This window comes from Lutjanus erythropterus, chromosome 7 (genome assembly GCF_056507025.1).
Source record: "Lutjanus erythropterus isolate fLutEry1 chromosome 7, fLutEry1.hap2, whole genome shotgun sequence".
NCBI classification, from domain to species: domain Eukaryota; kingdom Metazoa; phylum Chordata; class Actinopteri; order Lutjaniformes; family Lutjanidae; genus Lutjanus; species Lutjanus erythropterus.
Window position 1 is genome coordinate 31,630,050 of NC_139323.1, and position 18,572 is coordinate 31,648,621.

General features: G+C 40.2%; 1 protein-coding gene across 1 annotated transcript in view; it reads right to left on the minus strand.

Moving 5' to 3' along the window:
• Positions 1-18,572, minus strand: part of LOC146324249 (1-phosphatidylinositol 4,5-bisphosphate phosphodiesterase gamma-1-like) — a 34,018-nt gene that overhangs the window by 5,360 nt on the left and 10,086 nt on the right. The window contains exons 2-23 of the mRNA XM_084723556.1: positions 14,702-14,851; positions 12,372-12,465; positions 10,447-10,494; positions 8,280-8,364; positions 8,082-8,162; positions 6,038-6,072; positions 5,693-5,765; positions 5,498-5,593; positions 5,285-5,403; positions 4,874-4,959; positions 4,555-4,675; positions 3,770-3,938; positions 3,398-3,517; positions 3,191-3,298; positions 2,911-3,095; positions 2,458-2,658; positions 2,226-2,345; positions 1,947-2,130; positions 1,050-1,127; positions 465-568; positions 278-374; positions 128-194 (exon numbers count right to left, since the gene is read on the minus strand). Of these exons, the coding sequence (XP_084579682.1) occupies positions 128-194; positions 278-374; positions 465-568; positions 1,050-1,127; positions 1,947-2,130; positions 2,226-2,345; positions 2,458-2,658; positions 2,911-3,095; positions 3,191-3,298; positions 3,398-3,517; positions 3,770-3,938; positions 4,555-4,675; positions 4,874-4,959; positions 5,285-5,403; positions 5,498-5,593; positions 5,693-5,765; positions 6,038-6,072; positions 8,082-8,162; positions 8,280-8,364; positions 10,447-10,494; positions 12,372-12,465; positions 14,702-14,851 (2,421 nt within the window). The remainder of the gene's footprint in view (positions 1-127; positions 195-277; positions 375-464; positions 569-1,049; positions 1,128-1,946; positions 2,131-2,225; positions 2,346-2,457; positions 2,659-2,910; positions 3,096-3,190; positions 3,299-3,397; positions 3,518-3,769; positions 3,939-4,554; positions 4,676-4,873; positions 4,960-5,284; positions 5,404-5,497; positions 5,594-5,692; positions 5,766-6,037; positions 6,073-8,081; positions 8,163-8,279; positions 8,365-10,446; positions 10,495-12,371; positions 12,466-14,701; positions 14,852-18,572) is intronic.

Sequence of the window (18,572 nt, forward strand, 5' to 3'; positions counted from 1 at the left end):
GTCATCTGCCAGTCACACTTGTCAAACATGATCAAATCTAATTAGTCCCTCCCCAGTCACCTGATATAACTAAATGAAAGTCATCACCACTGTTTGCTTCAGGATCAGGTTTGTTTATGGGACTCACCTACATGACAGGTGGGAACATCAATGAAGCCTTTGAGGAAAGTTCCAAGAGGACTGTTCTCTGTGGACTGAGACGACAGAATGATTGATTATGATTGGAAAAACAAGTTGGTCATTGGACAGTTGGGTCAGTGTAAGAATCAGAACTCACCGCTTCGTCCAGCTCTCTGGTGGGAGAGCTGGGAACCTCCTCCACGTAGTTTGCAGGAAACCACAGCTGTTTCTTTCCTCCGTAGTCACCTCGCCACCTAAAGATGGCACGCAGGTTCACGACAAGCTGCTCTACATGGGGTGTAACAGACACGCAGGAAGTCACATGTACACGGAGATTCACTCACCAGCCGCCCTCCTGTTTATCCACGTTGACGATGAGTGCCTGTTTGGGGAAACAAAGCTCGTCTTCCCTCTGAGCTCGATAGTCGTACAGAGCTTTGACTGTACACTGAAACACACAGCAGCAAGAAACACCATCAGCCTTTTTCAGGTGCCGTTTGCCACATGTATTTTTAAATATGACCACTGGGGTCTGCTAAAGAGTGGAAGCTCATAATCCTATTCATAGTGGCTTTTTTCCCAAATCTTCATATGTCACTACTATTTGTTTCTTGTCCTTTTCCTTTTCTCCATCAGCATGTCTTTCCTAATTTATTGTCTTGTTTTTTTTCTTCCTGTAACTAATCTGAAAGCACAAACATCTCTCATATCTCCCAAAAGGTTGAAAGTTTTTCAAAACTCAACTCTCCTCTTCAGTTTTAGTAATTTTATTATCTTTGTATTTTTACTGCTACAGGTTGCATACTTCTTTTTCTGTTGATAAAGTGCATCTACATTAGCATTGAGAGTAATTGATTCTGCTGTGATAATCATTCAATAATCATACACCTACTAAATTAGAAGTCCATAGTACAAGTAGTCTCACTTACCCGTGCAGTGGGCATCTTATTGGCCTCTACATAGAAATGAGGCGTGCGGACCTCGTATAATGCACCATAGTCCAGCTCCTGAGAAATAAAAAAACAAGTAACAGTTACCTCTGCAATTACCGTTGCTATTAAAGGGACAGTTCAGTGCTATTTATTAATATAGATAGTGTTTGTTTTGATGTGAGTTGCAGAGTTTTGGAGATGGCAGCCGTAGTTATGTCTCCAATTTTCTTTGTCTCCAAATTATCTCCAGTATAATGGAAAGTTCCTCCAGGAAGTTGACTGCAACAGTTAATTCTCGTGAATTCTGCACTACCTTGCAATTTTGTCTAATCACCACAACTTTTCCACAAATTTGACCAATCATCGTAGCTTCCAGCAGGTTCCAGCAACTACCACCCGCAGCTTTCTTTTGCAGTTTTTTTTTTTTTTTTTTTTTTTTTTTTTGAGAAATTCTGCCATGAAATCAGGCATTTTAGTTCACAACAAAACAAAAAAAGGGCCTACAAAATCCTGGAGGGTCTGGGAAATGGCACTCAGCTTGTGGTGTGTCAAAGTATTCAACAGATACATCTGGAGAAACTTAAAAGCAATGTCTCTTTCCAGAAATCAAGACCTGGTTACAATAATCCACAGACCACAGCACAAAGACATTTTGGGTTAATGGGTCCAGTTGTATTGAAGATTAGCTGCAGACAAGCCCTAGGTCTGTTGGTAATCCATGCATGCACACTTGCACCTGGCTGCAATAATAATAAATTATGTGAGACATGGCAGGGGAAAGGACATTGGAATTTGGCTGACAGCAGTAGTGTAAACTTGTAATTGTGATTCTTATTAAATGGAGTAAAACATGTAATAACCCTGATATTTTCCTTTCAGCTGTATCTGACTAACCGTGGTGCCCATCCGGTCCAGAGTGTCCTCATTGATGGGGTAGCGGAGCCTCATCTTGCGGTACAGTGGATGTTTCTCGTAGTAGCTCACAAGGTCGACTAGACTCTCGAACTCAGCTGAACTGCCCAACATGAAGAGACGACCCTCCTGTTGGATGCGACAGTGTTTGATCTTCCCCTCTGCCCTGCAGGCCGGTGGACACAGACAGAGAAGGACGATCAGCCACAAAAAGAAAGATTTAACTTTGTACGTTTGTCATTTTTGATTGGATTTTCCTACCTGAAGGAGATGGCGTAGGAGTTGTGTTCGCTGCGTTTTCGCACTAAGAAAGCTCCGTCTCTGGGAACACGCATCAGCATGTGTTCAGCCTGAACACGGGACAGACTGGAGTGGTACCACCTGGAAAACAGACAAACTAATGTCATCCATTTAATTTTTACTTACTGATTTATCCTTCACTGAGAAAGAGAAAGTATGACCCATGACATCTTTGCAGACGTTGATCACTCACTCTCTGCTCTCGTGTGCGTTAGGCTGAGGTACAGGGCTGCCCAGCCTCATCTCGAACTCGTTGCAGCGCAGAGGCGTGTCTCTGTAGTGGCAGATGAGTCGATACAGGCTGTCAAACACCAGGTTGTCAGTCAGGTAGAAGCGGGTGGAGCCAGACTCCTGACGTGAATGGATCCTGCAGTGCTGAACTCGACCTGAGCGCCTGGAGCAGGAGAAAGTTTAATCTCTACTAATCAGTCATAAAACTCAGGCTGTAGACAACAGCTACTTCAAACTTTTGCTCAGATTTCATCTAAACTGCAATAAAAATTTCCCGATTTATTTGAAAAAAGCTACTGTACTTCTGTTTTAAGTGATTTCCTTGGCATCAGAACAACCCTAGTTTATATTTGCAGGTATGATAACATTTTTCTGTCAACTTCTCTCCTTTCTCTCCTCTGTTGATGTTACTGACCAGAACGAGAGGGTGTAGTCACCAACAAACGTCTCACTCTCCCGGACCAGGAAGGTGCCGTCTTTGGCCCCGCCCTCGCAGTACTCCTGCAGGAGCTTCTCGGCCACCTGTCGACCATCTCGACCTCCACCCAGCTTCCCGTGGAACCAGCGCTCCGCACAGTGCTGCTCGTTGTTGTTACACTCCTGATGGATTACAGGAAACTTAACCTGATTCGTTTTTATTTTGACAGCATCGGCGACATCAACTTCAGTCCCCATCATCATCATCATCTCCCTACCTCTTTTCCGTCATCGTCCTCCTCTTCATCAGCTGTCTGGTAGTGAGACGTCTCCTCGGAGTAGTAAATCTTGTTACTGGTCAGGACAAAATAGTGTGGAGTCCATGTCTGTAAATAACACAAAAACACATCTCAGTAACATGATACAGCACACTGACTGTGCGTTTAATGTATAATCACTCATATCGAGCGCTCAGACACACGTACGTGGTCGATGGGGTCCTCGAGGTACAGGATGCCGTTCTTCAGAGAGTTGCTGATGTCGCTTTCAGAGTAGCTGGCTGAGGACACCTCTTCATAAAGCGTGCCCTCTACCAGTTTCTTGTGCTGTGACACAAGTGGTAAAACATGACAATGTGACAAAGACAATCAAATGTGGGAGCATTTTACTGTGTTGGGGAAAAAGATAACAGCCGTTCAGACCAACTGTTTCTAATTCGCAAAGTTTTAATGGAGGTCAAGGGTCTTTCTCAGGGACATTGAGAGGCAAAGTGCCCCTAATACTGCGAGGCTACACAATGATGTGTCCCTTATACTGCTTACTTTGAAGGGTGCAGTTTTGTAGGTGTGTGTTTGTACCTTGATGAGGATCTTCCTGCGGAGCTGGTGGGGTGAGGGGAGCTCTTCTGCGTTGTTGTCGACAGGCTTGGTGAGCAGCAGATCTCCAAACACCTTCTTAAAGTGTGTGGCCATGTTCCTCTGCTGGACCACGCTGCAGTGGTCCTCGATGGACAAGATCACAGGATACCTGCACAAACACCACAGCAGGTGGGTGAACTGAACTAATCTGGTGTTTTAAAAGTTGTTCCATTTCCAGACAACATCAACGATGATGGAAAAGTTATTGTTGCTTCTCGTCGGTGCAGTTTAAATGTCAATAACCATCCAGATAACATGAATATCAATATATTATTTACATTGATGAAGTTAGAACAGCACTTGCAACTCAGGCAGACCTAACCTAAAAAAGAAACAATTAACATTTCTCAGAACCATGAAAACCATAACCAAACTCAGCAAACATGTTTTAATTGTTTCAAAAAATGTGGCATTATGAAATGAAAGTCCCCTGAAATGTGTAATTAAGAAAAAAGTTCCCTCAAGCAAATAAATGTTGCATTATAAATTAAAAGTCCCCTGAAGTAAATAAAAGTAGTCATTTGAAAAACCTCTTTAAATAAAAACCTACTTATTTATTTATTGAACTATACTGGCTTATTAATGTATTTACATTTATTATTAACTCATTTATGTATGTCACAGCCTTGTTTACTTTAAAAGCATGTTTATTTAAGAATTTTTTTTATTAATTCAAATACTGCCTATCAACGTTTTGCTCACAGCGCAAACATTAATCCACTCACTCAGATGTGACGAAGGCGTGTTCTTTGATGGTGTGCAGCACATCCAGGAATTTGATCTTGGAGGTTAAAGTGTGGCCGTGGTAGATGATTGGCAGGTCGTCAGGTCCATCCCAGCAGTCCACTAAGATCAGAAGAAAAAAAAACAGAAAAACGAACCTCTGCTGAATCTTTTGTAAATGTTTTACCCGGGCATAACTCGACCGGTTTCAAACAGCAAACTGTCATAAACCTCACAGTAACAGACACAGTGGATTCCTGAAAGCCACTGTTTCATTTGGTTGTGAAACGTGTGTTAAAATTGAATTTTGGAGAGGCTCACGTTCAATGCAGCGGCAGCCCATCCTCAGGCAGCGGGCGTAGGCTTCTAGAGATGATTCACTGGAAAACTGGTCACCTGTCAGGTAGCTGAAACAACAAGAACAAGTACAAAAGAGCAGAATAACTCAGGAAAATTCACAGTGGAAATGTGATTATTTGCTGTCTTATTCAGTTAAATAATGGACAGTAAAGGGCTGCATGATAACTTCCACTATTAAAAAGTTTTAAAATATGAAAAATGGTTTATTGCTAGCAATGAAGCTAACAATAATTATTTCCCTAAACATCCTTTCAATACAAGATCTTGTTATACAACATGGAGATTTTTTAAACAAAATCTTTACATGAGGGCCAGTGAGACTTTATGGGGGTCTAAGATGCAAACATTTGCCACACAAATGTTGAGACCTACGTGTTGTGTGAAGAGGAGATCCAGTACTGAGACAGAGGCCTTTTCATGTCATCAGAAACAACAGCTGAAAGTCGGGGGTCATATATCGAATTCTCTTTAGAGAACAGGAACGTCAGGAACTGGAAACACAAAGTTGCGGGATCAGAATGTAAGGTAGGAAAACATCTCCACTGTTTATTTCAGTGTTTGTGCTGGTTTGTGTCTTCGCTTCACCTCGTCCAGTTGTAGCATGGGCTCAGGCTGCGGTCCGCCCCTCATGTACCCCATGAGGAACTCTCTGACACGACTCAGATCCGACGCCCAGGAGTCCTGAGACGAGCCAGAGAAAAGAAGTGAGCTGAAAGCAGTTTTTAGAGAACAGTTCTGTCTGTGATGTGCTGATGGGCGGAGGGCGCGTGTGCTCGGTACCTTCTGGTCCATCTGTAAAAACTTCTGGAAGTCGTAGAGGGAGATCTGACAGAGCTCCGGTCTGTCCACATTCCTACAAACACAACGATTTTCAAGATGTCAGACAGCAGAGGAGTGAAAGTTAAAGAAAGGTTCAACTGAACAGAAAGAAAATAAAATACATTAAACAAATGTCTATCTAGCAACTAATCATATTACTCTACGTATGTCAGGAAAAAAACTAAGTATCACTAAAATGGCAAAATCTGAAAACCACAACAAAGAGAGACAAGAAAGGTAGAAGGTCAAGAGTTGGGGACGTGGAGACAAGGGAGTGGACACTGAGGAAGAGGTGAAGGGACTCACCGCAGAGGGAAGGAGAGCTCCAGCTGCTCAATAATCTGGGGACAGAAGGGGTGGAGGAACCAGGTGACAGACAGGTGGAGGGAGCCAGGTGAAGCATAAACCAGTAAAGGACAAAGTGAGCGTGACGTGGTTCAGGTGCACAAGTACTCAAATACAGTACTCAGGTGTGATTTTGATGTAGGTTTACGTGCAGTCTGTGCTGATGTTGGGTACATATCTTGTATTGCCAAAATAAATGCAGAAAAACAGCACATTGTTGCAGCTTGATGCCACAATGGCATGTAAAGTTTTACAAAGTTTTTAGAGGAGCTTGTAATCTTACAGCTGAGCTGCGAGATTATGTCCATCACTGTGGGCCTCTGTAAATAATACTATAAAGAAAACAGTCTACACCTGTTCTATATGAAAAGTGCCCTGAGATGACTTGCATGTTGTGTGTCATGTGGACACAAAACCAAACTTCTCTTGAGAGGTTCTTCTGATAGATTTTACTCTAAATGGCAACCACTAATTAGCTATTTTGATTAGTTGCCTGCTGGTTAAATTTTTCAATAACGGCACCTGAATTTCCCTGCAGAGATTAATTAAGATTTATCTTATCTGAAGTCTTGTTTTCTTGCTGCCACCCAGCCCTCCACTTGCAAATACATGCATGAATTTGGGTGCTAACTCATTTTTCGTGTCTTTTTTTTTGTTGTTTATTTGTTTTTCATCCCATTTTATTTGTACATTTATTCATTTCAATTAACCGTGTAAACTCTACTACTAACTAGGTTGTCCTTTACTGGGGTGTCTGTAGGTTTTGGGGGTGGACAGGGGAATTAAGGTGGATGGGAAAGAAAACTGAAAAAACCTTTTTGCACAGATCCAGTATCCCACTGAACAATATGTACACCCTGTTTGTCTTTTTGCACAGACTCATACTGTTCTGTATGGTTTTTACATTGCACATCCTGATTTTCTACTAGTACAACAGTTAACCAACTTATCTACCTCAGTCATCTTTTGCACAGACTTATTTATTCTGTTTTTATATTGCATATGCTCTTAATTTCCCTGCTGTTGGACCAATGAAGGACTATCTCATGCTGTTTTTTTTTTTAATCTGGTTTATACTGAACATACTGTTCTGTTGTTGTTGACCATGTAGTCTACCTCACTTATGTTCTTGTTTCTTCTTGTCTTTCTTTATTGTTCTATTTTGTATTTATTAAACTCAAGTTTCTAGTATATTTGGAAATAAAAGAAGAATAAGCAGCAGGTAGAGACAGTGGACTAAGAATTTCATGATACTGATAACATGTTTATTTTTGCATATGACAATAAAGCCTAATATTGCTTGTTACTGATTCTTCTTCCTATCCCCTTTAGCCGCTGTAACACTGTAAATTTCCCCTTTGTGGGACTAATAAGGGATTATCTTATTCTTTTTATCCAGGCATTCACTCATTTCATGAGAATATGATATTAGCAGACTGTAGAAACTTGCTTAAATTGTGTAAATCCAGCAGTGAGCATTACATCGGCATTCGTTTTTGTCAAAGTCACATTATTACTGCTTGGTAGTGCAGTTTAATTGCAGATCGAGTTGCACCACTTTGCAAAGAAAAAGCAGTTTAGACAGAATTGAATGCAGCCTTTATGTTCACTGTGAGGGATCAGACACATTTCTACAGTCTGTCATTTGATTTTACTGCCATGCAATGAAAATTATGGATAAGTAGACAATAATGGAACCTAGGACATAACAACTGGTCATGACTGAAAGAACATTTTGTTGTACTCAATTCAGAGGATAATAAAGAGAAATTATATTGAGTTATATGACGTACGTGTATGTTGATTTACATTTAACAGATTTTCACTTGGTCAGATATAAAGATACAGATGTGGAGCTTCTGCGTTCATGTGGAGTACATGTGTGGTCTAAGTTTAGATACGGTGAATAGTCTTCATTTGGTGTTTTAATGTAAGTAAAGGATTTGAGTACTTCTTCCACCACTGTGAATGTGTGTTTATATGCAAACCCAGAAATGACACTTACACTCTTCTGAGCGTCAAACATCAGTGTTCTGTAGAGCTGTGCGAAGTTGGGGTATGACAGGTCGCTCCTGGCCTCCACCTCCTGTGAAAACGGGGAGGATGAGTTAGTGTGATACAACACAGTGCTGTGGTCCAGTCAGGACATCCAGGAGAGGACAAAGACATTAAAATAAACCAAGCGGAGTTATTCTGTTCTGACCTGTAGCTTATCTTTGAGAAAGCGCATGTTGGGGACTCTGAAGTTGATCTGAGGCAGCAGAGCTTTCACGTCCTTCACTGTGATGCTGATGAACAAACCAGAGAAGTACATTAGAAACATTCAATTTGATCTGAAAACACTGAGGTACACTGGATAACCCTAAAAACATGCATATTTATATAGCCTCTCATAAAGTGATACTGTATGTGTTTTCAACAGGAGATGGCGCTGTATGGTTTTAAGCGCTAATGTCAATGTCAGGATTCTACATTTCCAGGCTTAGTATGAAGACTCCTGTTATAGGGGTAGTGCAGATTATCTTAAGTGGGGTACTTATCCTTATACGTGTATTACCCACTGTAGGTGGCGGTCGATGGAGAAGCAGGGAGGAGCACCAGCACGGAAGCTAAACAATGAAGTGCTGTGGTCAGGGTTAGCAACAAAAGGTATTTTAAAATTGTCCACCTTCTTAAAAATTAATATCAGTTTAAGTGTATGCAATATATAGTATAGTTTGAATGCTTTGCTTTGACACCAAACGGCCTTTTCCAATGATAAACAGCAGCTGTCTAAGCCAAACATTGCTTTTTCTAAACCAACCAAACTCCATAAGCAAAATTACTAATTTTAACCTCACAGAACACAGGAGGTGCTGATCTGCCGCTGCCTCAATCTGTTAGTTTGTTTCTATTGTTGTGTGACTTCTGTGTTTTAAAGAGATAGTTCAGACTCACCAAAGTCACACAATAATACAAAAAACTAAAAGATCAGTGCAGCAGTAGACCAGCAACTCCTGCACTCTGTGAGGTAAAGAAAGTGATATTTGACCTACAAAACAAGTTTCTCTGGCAGCAAGGTAAAGCTGTGAAAATATCTATATATATACATTTAAACTGATATTGATTTTTTTTTAATGTGTGGCTAAAATCCTTGTTGCTGCCGACCCTGTCCACAGCACTGCTTAGCTTCTGCGCTGGTACTCCTTTCTGCTTCTCCAAACTCAGTGCAGGTCAACCATCCTCTAATATACTGCTAGTATACTGACTATAGAACAGTACCTCATATGAACCCACTTCAAATAATCCAAACTATCCCTTTAATCCTTAAAGCTTCACAGAAGTATAGCTTCTCTACAAAACAAACATTCATCATGTTTGCCTGAGTCTAACATGCAATAAAATTTAATAAACCTTTAAAACAATAAATGAAAAGTTTGAAAACATTTTTTTAATTACTAAAACCATGTGACAGCACACAAAATTGTTTTTGCATGTCACACATTCTTCAATAGCAGATGGAGTTTTCCCAGCTGTCATGGATTGCAAATATTAAAATTTCTGTTTTTTTCTGCAGGTGAAGAACGAAGGTTGACTTAAAGTCGCTGAAGTCCTTTACAACCCCATGACAACTGCAAAAACTGCTGGTGAACACTGTGATATGATGAAAATGGAGATTGTGCTTGTTGGACATATTTGCACAAAAGTTGTTGCAGTTGCTTCTGTGGAGTTTCTGATGTCTTTACCTCTACTTCTATCCTTTTTTTCTGGGACGACCACATGGATAATCACTTTTACTGATTAACAAAACATATGTGACCATCAGCCGTCAGCAACAGAATGAGGAAGGAAGCCAGAAAAGCAGGTAGAAAAGGGGAAAAAAAAAAATCCAGGTCAGTGCTCTGAGGCAGGGAGGACCTTTTGGGGTCAACAACTGCTGCTGCTGCTGCTGCTGCCAGGTCTGATTCGTGTCTCCACCCACTTCCCTCTGTCTAGCTACTGTTACCGTTACTATTTTCACAGGAGACAGGAAGCTGCCCTCTCCCAGCCCAACGCATCACTTCCTGCTGCTTATCAGGCGTTGGCAGGCTGTTTGTCCTGGAGCGGCTTCCACCCAAACAGAAGCCTGGACTTATTAATGAGAGCATGAAAAGAAACAGACAGAGAAATTGTGTGCGTGATCTGTGGAGTCTGTGTGTGTGTGTCAGGCTGCGGGGGTTAAGGTTCGCGGGCGGATCCCTGACACGGGTGTCACACGCTCTTTGATGACATCTGGATCTGGTTTCACCTCCACGTTCCACCTGCTGTGACCGACCGGCCGATGAGCATCCATCACAGGCGGCCGTAAAAGCTACGATTGGGTGTTGACGTGTTTGTGGCGAGTCACCCACCTGCCCTCGTGGTTCCTGTCCATGACTTCAAACTGTTTCCTCAGCCACCTACAGAGTGAGAGGTGGAGAAAGAAAACATGTGACTGAAAGAGCGATTATTACAAGCATTAAAGCCAAACTGAAATTAAAGGACCAGTGTGTAGGATTTTATTGGCATCTAGAGGCGAGCTTGCAGATTGCAGTCTCACCCTCCCCTTTAAAGCGTGTAGGAGAACCTATTTATGGCCTCATTCTAAGATAACAAAAATACAATTATTCTTAATTTAAGGTGATTATACACTTATGAAAACACACTAATGAATATTATATTCAATCTGTGCCACATTCTGCTAACAGATCCAACTAAAACTCGACGTTGACAGTTTAAATGCATTACGCAGCATTACTCAAAACTAAGGCTGCACAATTAATCGAAATTTTATTTCTTTAAAATCGGACTTAAAAAACATCTTCATTTGGTACAGATTCCTGCAAAAAACACACACACACTATTTTAACATGTTTTTCAATTAAAATAACAATTATAATGGACGTAATTAGATATTTCTTCAAAATCATTCAGCCCTACTTGAAACCCAAACTATGTGATGACAATGCTGCATGATGCACTGCAGCCAAAAAACTTTTTCCCATAGACTTACATTGAGAAATAAGCAGCTGTAAATATTTTTGAGCATCATAATCCCCCACAAAATTACTCATTTTAATATCAAAATTGCATCAATTAAGTCTAATCAGATTTGTAAAATCTAGAACAGCTGCATGATGCTGGTTTAGAATTGTTCAAGTGTATTTTTTGGTGTGTTATGCACCATAAGTCGAGCACCATTAGTTCCATTATGATGTCCAATACCTCCAAAACTCTGCAACTCACACCAAAAAAATCTAGATGGATAAACAGCACAACAATACATATTTTTGATTATGGGGTGAACTGTCCCTTTAAGCAACACGTTGCAGGTACTGTATTGAGAGTTTGAACTGTGGCCTGTCTATATTTGTCAAACACAGTGAAAATAAATCCCATTCATCTGATCTACTCCCCCAAACAGTTTACACAACTGTCATAAACAGACAAAATTAGCAATTTCATTTCCTCTGACCATTTCCAAACATATACCGCTCACATTATGTCAACAACAAAACTCTCCTGCACGTCCTCACAGCCGCTCTCTGTTCTCCTGCTCACACCACAGAAGCCAAAACTGCCTCCGCACTTTCGTCTGGGGTAAATATTTTTCATCCCAAAACAAATATTTGTCCTGTCCTCCAACCAGCACCTCCCTTTCCCGTCCAGGTTGCTACTTCTTTTGATGTGACCAGATATCACTTCATCGCACGTAGGGACGTGTTAAGAGCTTTATAAACACACAAATAAACATTTAAGAGACGTATGACTTAGCCCATAAAACCAATGGTCACTTTTCTAACTTTGACAAAATAAACAAGGAAATAAGAGCTCCATGGCAAATGTTTTCAGTGAGGACTGGAAAATGTCTCCAAAAGCGGATGTACAATGTATTCAAATGACACTATTTAACTTTTCAATCAATTTTCATGATTATTCATTTTATTGTGAGGCCAATAATGTGTCATTTATTTTGAAGAACAGTCCACAATTCAAAGACATTCAGATTACAATCACAGAAATCTAAGAAACACAGTGAATATTCGTGTTTGAGTAGCAATAAATAGAGATTTTCTGGATTTTTCTATCTTAAAAAACACTTAGGTCAATAATTTAGTTTAGACTTCATAACAGTTAAATCAACAGAAAATTATTTGGCAAAAATTTTGATAATTGACCAATTGTTTCTATTCAGAGCCAGTTTTCAAGTCTATATGGGGTGAGGTTTTGTCAGTGCAGTATTCCTTTAAGTGATTTTCTATAAATTGCATGAACAGCTGTACACATCAGCACACACCTGTCTATCTGTTGCGGCGCGGGCGCTCTCTGAGTGTCGATCATCAGCCAGTTGAGACCCGTGATCCACATGTTGACCTCCTCCTCACTGAACGCTGCAACGACAAAAAAAGATGACACGAAAGAAGAAGACTGTGATTCTGCATCCTTCACATTTCAGATCATAAGTTTAGAGAACAATCAGCTAAAATAAGTGTTTATTTTAAGATGATAATTCCAATTTATTGGAGACAAGGTCATATTTTTGTAGTTTTGTCCATTACGATCATATTGCACTCACTCAAGTAATAAATATCTAGAAACACAGACACATCAATGTAACAAAATAAATCAACAAGTTAAAATAAGATTCCAAAACTAGAATTATCAGATAAATGTCATATTTGGCCGAAAGCCTATCTGTCCACCAGCCCGTTAACTCAAAAACAAACACCCATCGCTCCAAACTTGCACATTTAACTGAACTGACGTAACTAAAATACTTATTTTAACCCAAATTACAGTTTTATTTCCAAACCAAACCAAACTGTGAGCATTTCATAACATTAAACACGTTTGTTATTGTTACCGTGACAATCAAAGTCACCTGACTACTACACCTGACAAAGATCACCCAATGTTTGCACATCAAAATATTGAAGATATTAATTACAACAAACCCCAAGGAGAGTGTGTATTTTCGAACACTGGGCCTTCAGAGCAGTGGGCTTTTTTTTTTCAGGATAACCAGCTGTCGGAAATGGGCTTTTGGTCCAACTGGACACAAGAAACTGGGTAAAAATGGATCATGTGACGGCTTGTTTGTCTTGACCCTTTACAGAGATGTTACTGCATTCCAAGACCTAAGAAATAAAAAATTTTTTTTAAAAACTACAATGCAGCTGAAATGTGTTTTCTCAGGAGGGGATAAGGTGAGAAGCTCAGTCATCTGTGAGAGATTCAGATTCAGAGGAGAGTTGCTGCTCCTTTGCATAGAACCAGTTGAGGTGGTTCAGGGATCCTGTAAGGATCCGTCCAGCTTGGAGGAGACCATGGGGCGGACCGAGGACTAGGTGGAAGGGATGTCTGGTTATTATTATTACTGAAAAAATATATAATGGTGTAATAATCCTTCTTTTTTTAAATTAGAGTTCATAAAGAACTCATTAGCCCATTTTAGAGGCCAGTCAGACACAGCATTTTTGCAGGTTGAAGCTGTCGTTTAATTTAAAAAAAACAAAAATGGAACAGCGCAGTGCATTTTTTTATTCCTCAGTGAATCCAGCAACAGCCAACAATAATTTGTCCTCTATGGTTTTTATTTCCATCTGTGAATTTTGTCCTCACCACCAAAGAAAGCTCATCTCTCAATTAATAATCCAACTGGACAATGGGGGAAAAAACACAAGCGATATGGGGCCCTTTTCTGCTTAGAGTAGAAACTTTTCAGTTGAGAGAACTGTAAAAACACGACTGGAAAAAGACGCCTCTCACTGCCAAAACTGCGCTCTGTCTGATTGGGGCCTTACACAGCAGCGGAGACGGTAATAGAGTCAAACTAATGTCTGTGTAAAATAGGAGAGACAGCTGGACGGGACCCCAGAGCTGTTGTGCTACTGTATATTCACACTATACAACACAGTCAAATGTGGACAACTATACTGTCGCCAAGTCGCCAGTGAAGAGCTGCTCAGTGCTTGTTGATGTCAGTGAGCGCTTGTTTGTACAGTCAGCAAATATGGATCATCAAGGTGCATTTTTTTTTGGAGATGCCACAGTAAGAAAAACAGTAGAGTTAAATAAAACTGGCTTACAGCAAGAATTTTCTTTCTTTGTTTACACGGCACAGGAATCGTGGGAGACAGGATACGGAAGTGACGAAACAAAGGCATATGATTGGTTGATGCGTCACAGCTTCCCCGGAGTGCTGAAAAAAGCTCAACTTTGATTTGTGGCGGATCACACAGTGTCACTTTCTGGCTTCATGCCGTCAGCTTCAATTGAAAATGACATGTAGCCTAAAACTTTATCGGCAGTAGGCTGAACATACGTTATATGTCACGTATGTTAAGTTCAGTGTAAAAAAGCAATGAGTGGGTCTTCTTTGCAGCAGTACTGTGGGATCACTGTGTAGAAAGGGATACAGACTGCCTCTATTCTCACTGTGATTTTTCACACTTTAATCACATAAAAACTCAGAAGAATGAATGACAAGTGACAGAAGGTCAACAGATTCAAACTGTGACCTTTATCAGACAAGGCTGTGAAAGAAAATCTCTAAACTAACAGTAAACTGTGAAAATACACTGGGAATCACAGGCACACACACACACACAGCATACACACACTGACCAGCCACGCTGAGCGTCCTGAGGCGAAACTCCAGGCCGTAGAGCACGATGAAGCAGTGGGCGGCGTCCAGCTTACGGGCCTCCTCCGGGTAGCGCTCAAAATCGCGGGAGCCCTTCCCCAACCGCAGCTCCCGGATCTCTCGTATGTCCACTGGAGGAGGAGGGAGGAAGGAAGGAAGGATAGTGTTGCATGAAGACAAATATGCACAACCATAAATCACACTTTGGCACGTTGTTCGTTTCCCTGCCAAACACACAGAAATCTGCTGCGGGAGAGCTCAACAAATGTCCTGTGTGTGCTGTCCGCAGAGCCCAAAAACAGACACACAAACATTTCAGCTGTCGGTGGCAGGATGCTTGAATAGCCTGCAGAGGTTTTCAGCAACAGCAGCCAAACAAACAGTCACTTTTTGTAATGTTTCCTTCACATGTATAAGGAGAAAGAATCCCTAGATATTCCTAAAACATATAATGGAATAAGTCACTTTAAGTGGTAAAAGAGTAAAAGTCTGCTTAATGCTTTTAATCACTTAGTTTTACTAAATAAAGTTCAATAATGAAGACTGATCACAAGCTATAAGATTGTTTCTCAAATCTCTCGCACACTGTATGAAGGTTAGAGGTTGTAAAGGCTAATAAACTGATCAGTTGTAATGGATTAAACATTAATAAAAACAACAGGTTGTGAAAATCTCTCTGGCTGGGAGACATTTATTTGACGTATACTATGACAGATTTTTTAGTTTGGTCCACGTCCCAACTGCTGAAATGGAAGAGCAGTGTTTATGACCTATACTGTAGCCAGCCACCAGGGGGCGATCTAGGTGTTTTGGCTTCACTTTATGGGAGCTGTTATGTCATCCATCTTTATATATAGTCAATGATTGGCACCTTTAGTCGTGAGAAACAACATTTCATTCCTGTATGTGGAAAGAGCACATGTATATATATATTCTTTTTTTTAATTAGTAAACAGTGTGATAATGTACAGTGAGCAGGTCATTATTGTGAAATAAACTGCTCACTGTACATTACCCCTTACATTTTAATAATTACTGAGACAGTAGATGCAATTTCAACAATCAAAAGTGTTCTTTTTTTATTACTCTTATAGCTCATAATTATTTCTTATCCCTGTGCTCTCTCTCAGTCTGCGCCACTCATCCTGTTAATTTATCCATTTATTTATTAATTCAGAATTTTTTTTCTTAAAAGCATTCAGGGTGGTTTGTTTGTTGATTACTTAACGTGCTCCGTGTGTTTGGCCAGTTACATGTAAGAGCAACAAAACACACCCTACGCCTCATCATGTCAATTAAATATTAAGAACATTATATATGTTACAACTTTATTTGTGGTCCTTTCAAACCCCAGTGAAATTTATTAGTCCATGTCAAGTTTACAGCTCTGTCTGCCTCAGGATTTCATCTTTTACTTTGGGGGCATAAAACCCAATGCCCCCCACAGATGGAGCCTATGAGTACATATATATTATGGGATGATTAAGGAAGTTTTCAGGGAGTTTTTTTAAGTTTTATATATAATTCTTCAATTCATTAGGTTTCCGCTCGACTTAACACAGATTTTCCTGCAAAATCTAAGCTCTGATTGTCTCCTTATTGTAAAAACTGAGCACTTGTGGCAGGTTCTGTTCACTTATTTCTACATTTAATAAGTAATCCATGAATGAACAGTTATTACAGTTTATATTGCCCCAGAAGGGTTAACAGTGGCCAAAAGAGGCAACTGACCACAGAGAATGATGTAAACTCTGGACTCTACTTTGACACTTGCAGCAGCGACACACCCACAAAGAAAACCCCGGCTTATTGACATAGCAGATGTCTTGTGCAAACACACATAAACATACACTCATAGATGCTCAGGCATTCACACACCGAACACAGACCTACTATAGCACACACACACACACACACAATTGAACTGAAAGTCAGTCTTGTAAGCCTAAATGCGACTTTCCACCACAGAGAAACTCAAACCAAATGAAAACAGGAATAAAGTAGAGAGAATAGAAACTTTTGTTACTTTTTGTTAGGAACTTTTGTTCCTACTGACAAAGTTATCTGCCCAGCAGGTAGAGAACAGGGGACACAGAGGGAAGAACAACCCAAGACTTTTGCTGGTCTTTATCGGACAAAGAAATCTGGTTCCTATCTGAGCCTCCTGCATGTGGAGATGAGAGGGAGCACGTTTGGCATGAGATTAAGAGAGAAGTCCACTATTCTCAGATGGAAATGTGTCCGTAGTTTACTTAGAGGGGAGGAGGGTTCAGAGCTGGAAGCAGCAGAGGCACACGAAACTGAATCTGTCTCTACCCCACAGATGACCTGCTCTTTTTTTTTTTTTTTTTTTTTTGTTAAAGCAGTAAAAATTCCTGCACAGTTCATTCCTGGTGCACAGCACAACAACAGCCTGATTAACTTAAGTATAGGTCAGATAATGTTCTATATTTTTCTTATTGTCAACAAATTCCAAAGTCTGATGTATCTTCTTCCTCTGTGCCATAGAGGTTTATTGTAGTCCAACAACTATTAGTGGTCCAATTAAGTCAAACTTGGTGTTTTTAGCACATATGTATTGTGCTATAAGTCACCTGTACACCAGTATCTGGCCCAACAATGACAAAAAAATGTTGTTTTGGTATTGGAGAGTTCACCTTTTCCTAGAAAACAATTAAAAACTGTTGACGACTTATCCTGCATTTGGGGGCGTTACTAAATTTGCATCCATCCCATAAAAGCTCAGATTTATGGTGGCATCCCTCCCATCTCAGCTGTTGTGGCACAAAGAGGAACCCGCTTTGCAGAACATTTCTACAGAGAAAAAGACCAGATCATCTCGGACGTTCTGCTCTGGAAACTTCCTCGTCCTGCAAGAGGAAGCAGACCACTCACACTCCCAGATCTGCTGGGAATGGGAGAAATTAAAACAATAAAACTCAAAAATATCTGCGTTTTATTACTTTTGATAAAGAAATGCCTCTAAAAAGTTGGAAAAAAATCTTGTCTTCAAACAGTATGATTGAAGTTGCATCTCCCATAAGCTTCAACAGAACTGGCACTAATGTAGAACTGAAATTATCGCTTGATTATTAAAGTAATCGATAATCAATTCATTGGTTTGAGTAATTTTTGAGAGAAAAAATTCAAAAGAACACTTCATGCATCTATCTGCTGAGACAGGGGTACAGGAGAGGGGCGAGTGGACCAAAAAGTTGCAAAAAGGACTCATGGTGTTACAGTGTTTGATTTTCCTAACTGTGTTTTGGATAATGTAGTGTGTTTAAAAGCTGTTTGGTATTTTTGTCCCTCTTTTTTGGACATGGTGAATGTGACTGGTTACAAACCAACAACCACTCCCTATTTAAAGACGGTTTCTCCTTGACACAAACTCTTTCCACAGCAAGAAGAAGAATATAAATTAACACCAGCATTATTCTTTAATTCATGAGATAAAACCCTCCAATGAGCTGTTTGGCCACTAACCTTCCAGAAAAGAAAGCTGCAGAGCATCTGGACCAAAATCCATCCAACTTATTAACATATACTGCAGATGACTTGCTGATTTTTACTGTTGGTTTATCACAAAGTGAAAAAAAAGACCCTTTATTAACTCTATAATCATTTGCAACTACAAGCCAGCCAGAGAGGTTTCTCACAATGGTTTCTCTTAATAGTTGATCTATTGCTACTGATCTATTAGGCTTTGGTAAATGATTTATTGGCCTCTAACTTCAACTCTGTTAAAACATTAGTATCGAAATCGGCATCAAATGTTTACTCCAGTTCTTGTTCACTTGTATTTTGATCAGATATTTCCTGATCCAACTGTCTTATTTTGTATTATCACAA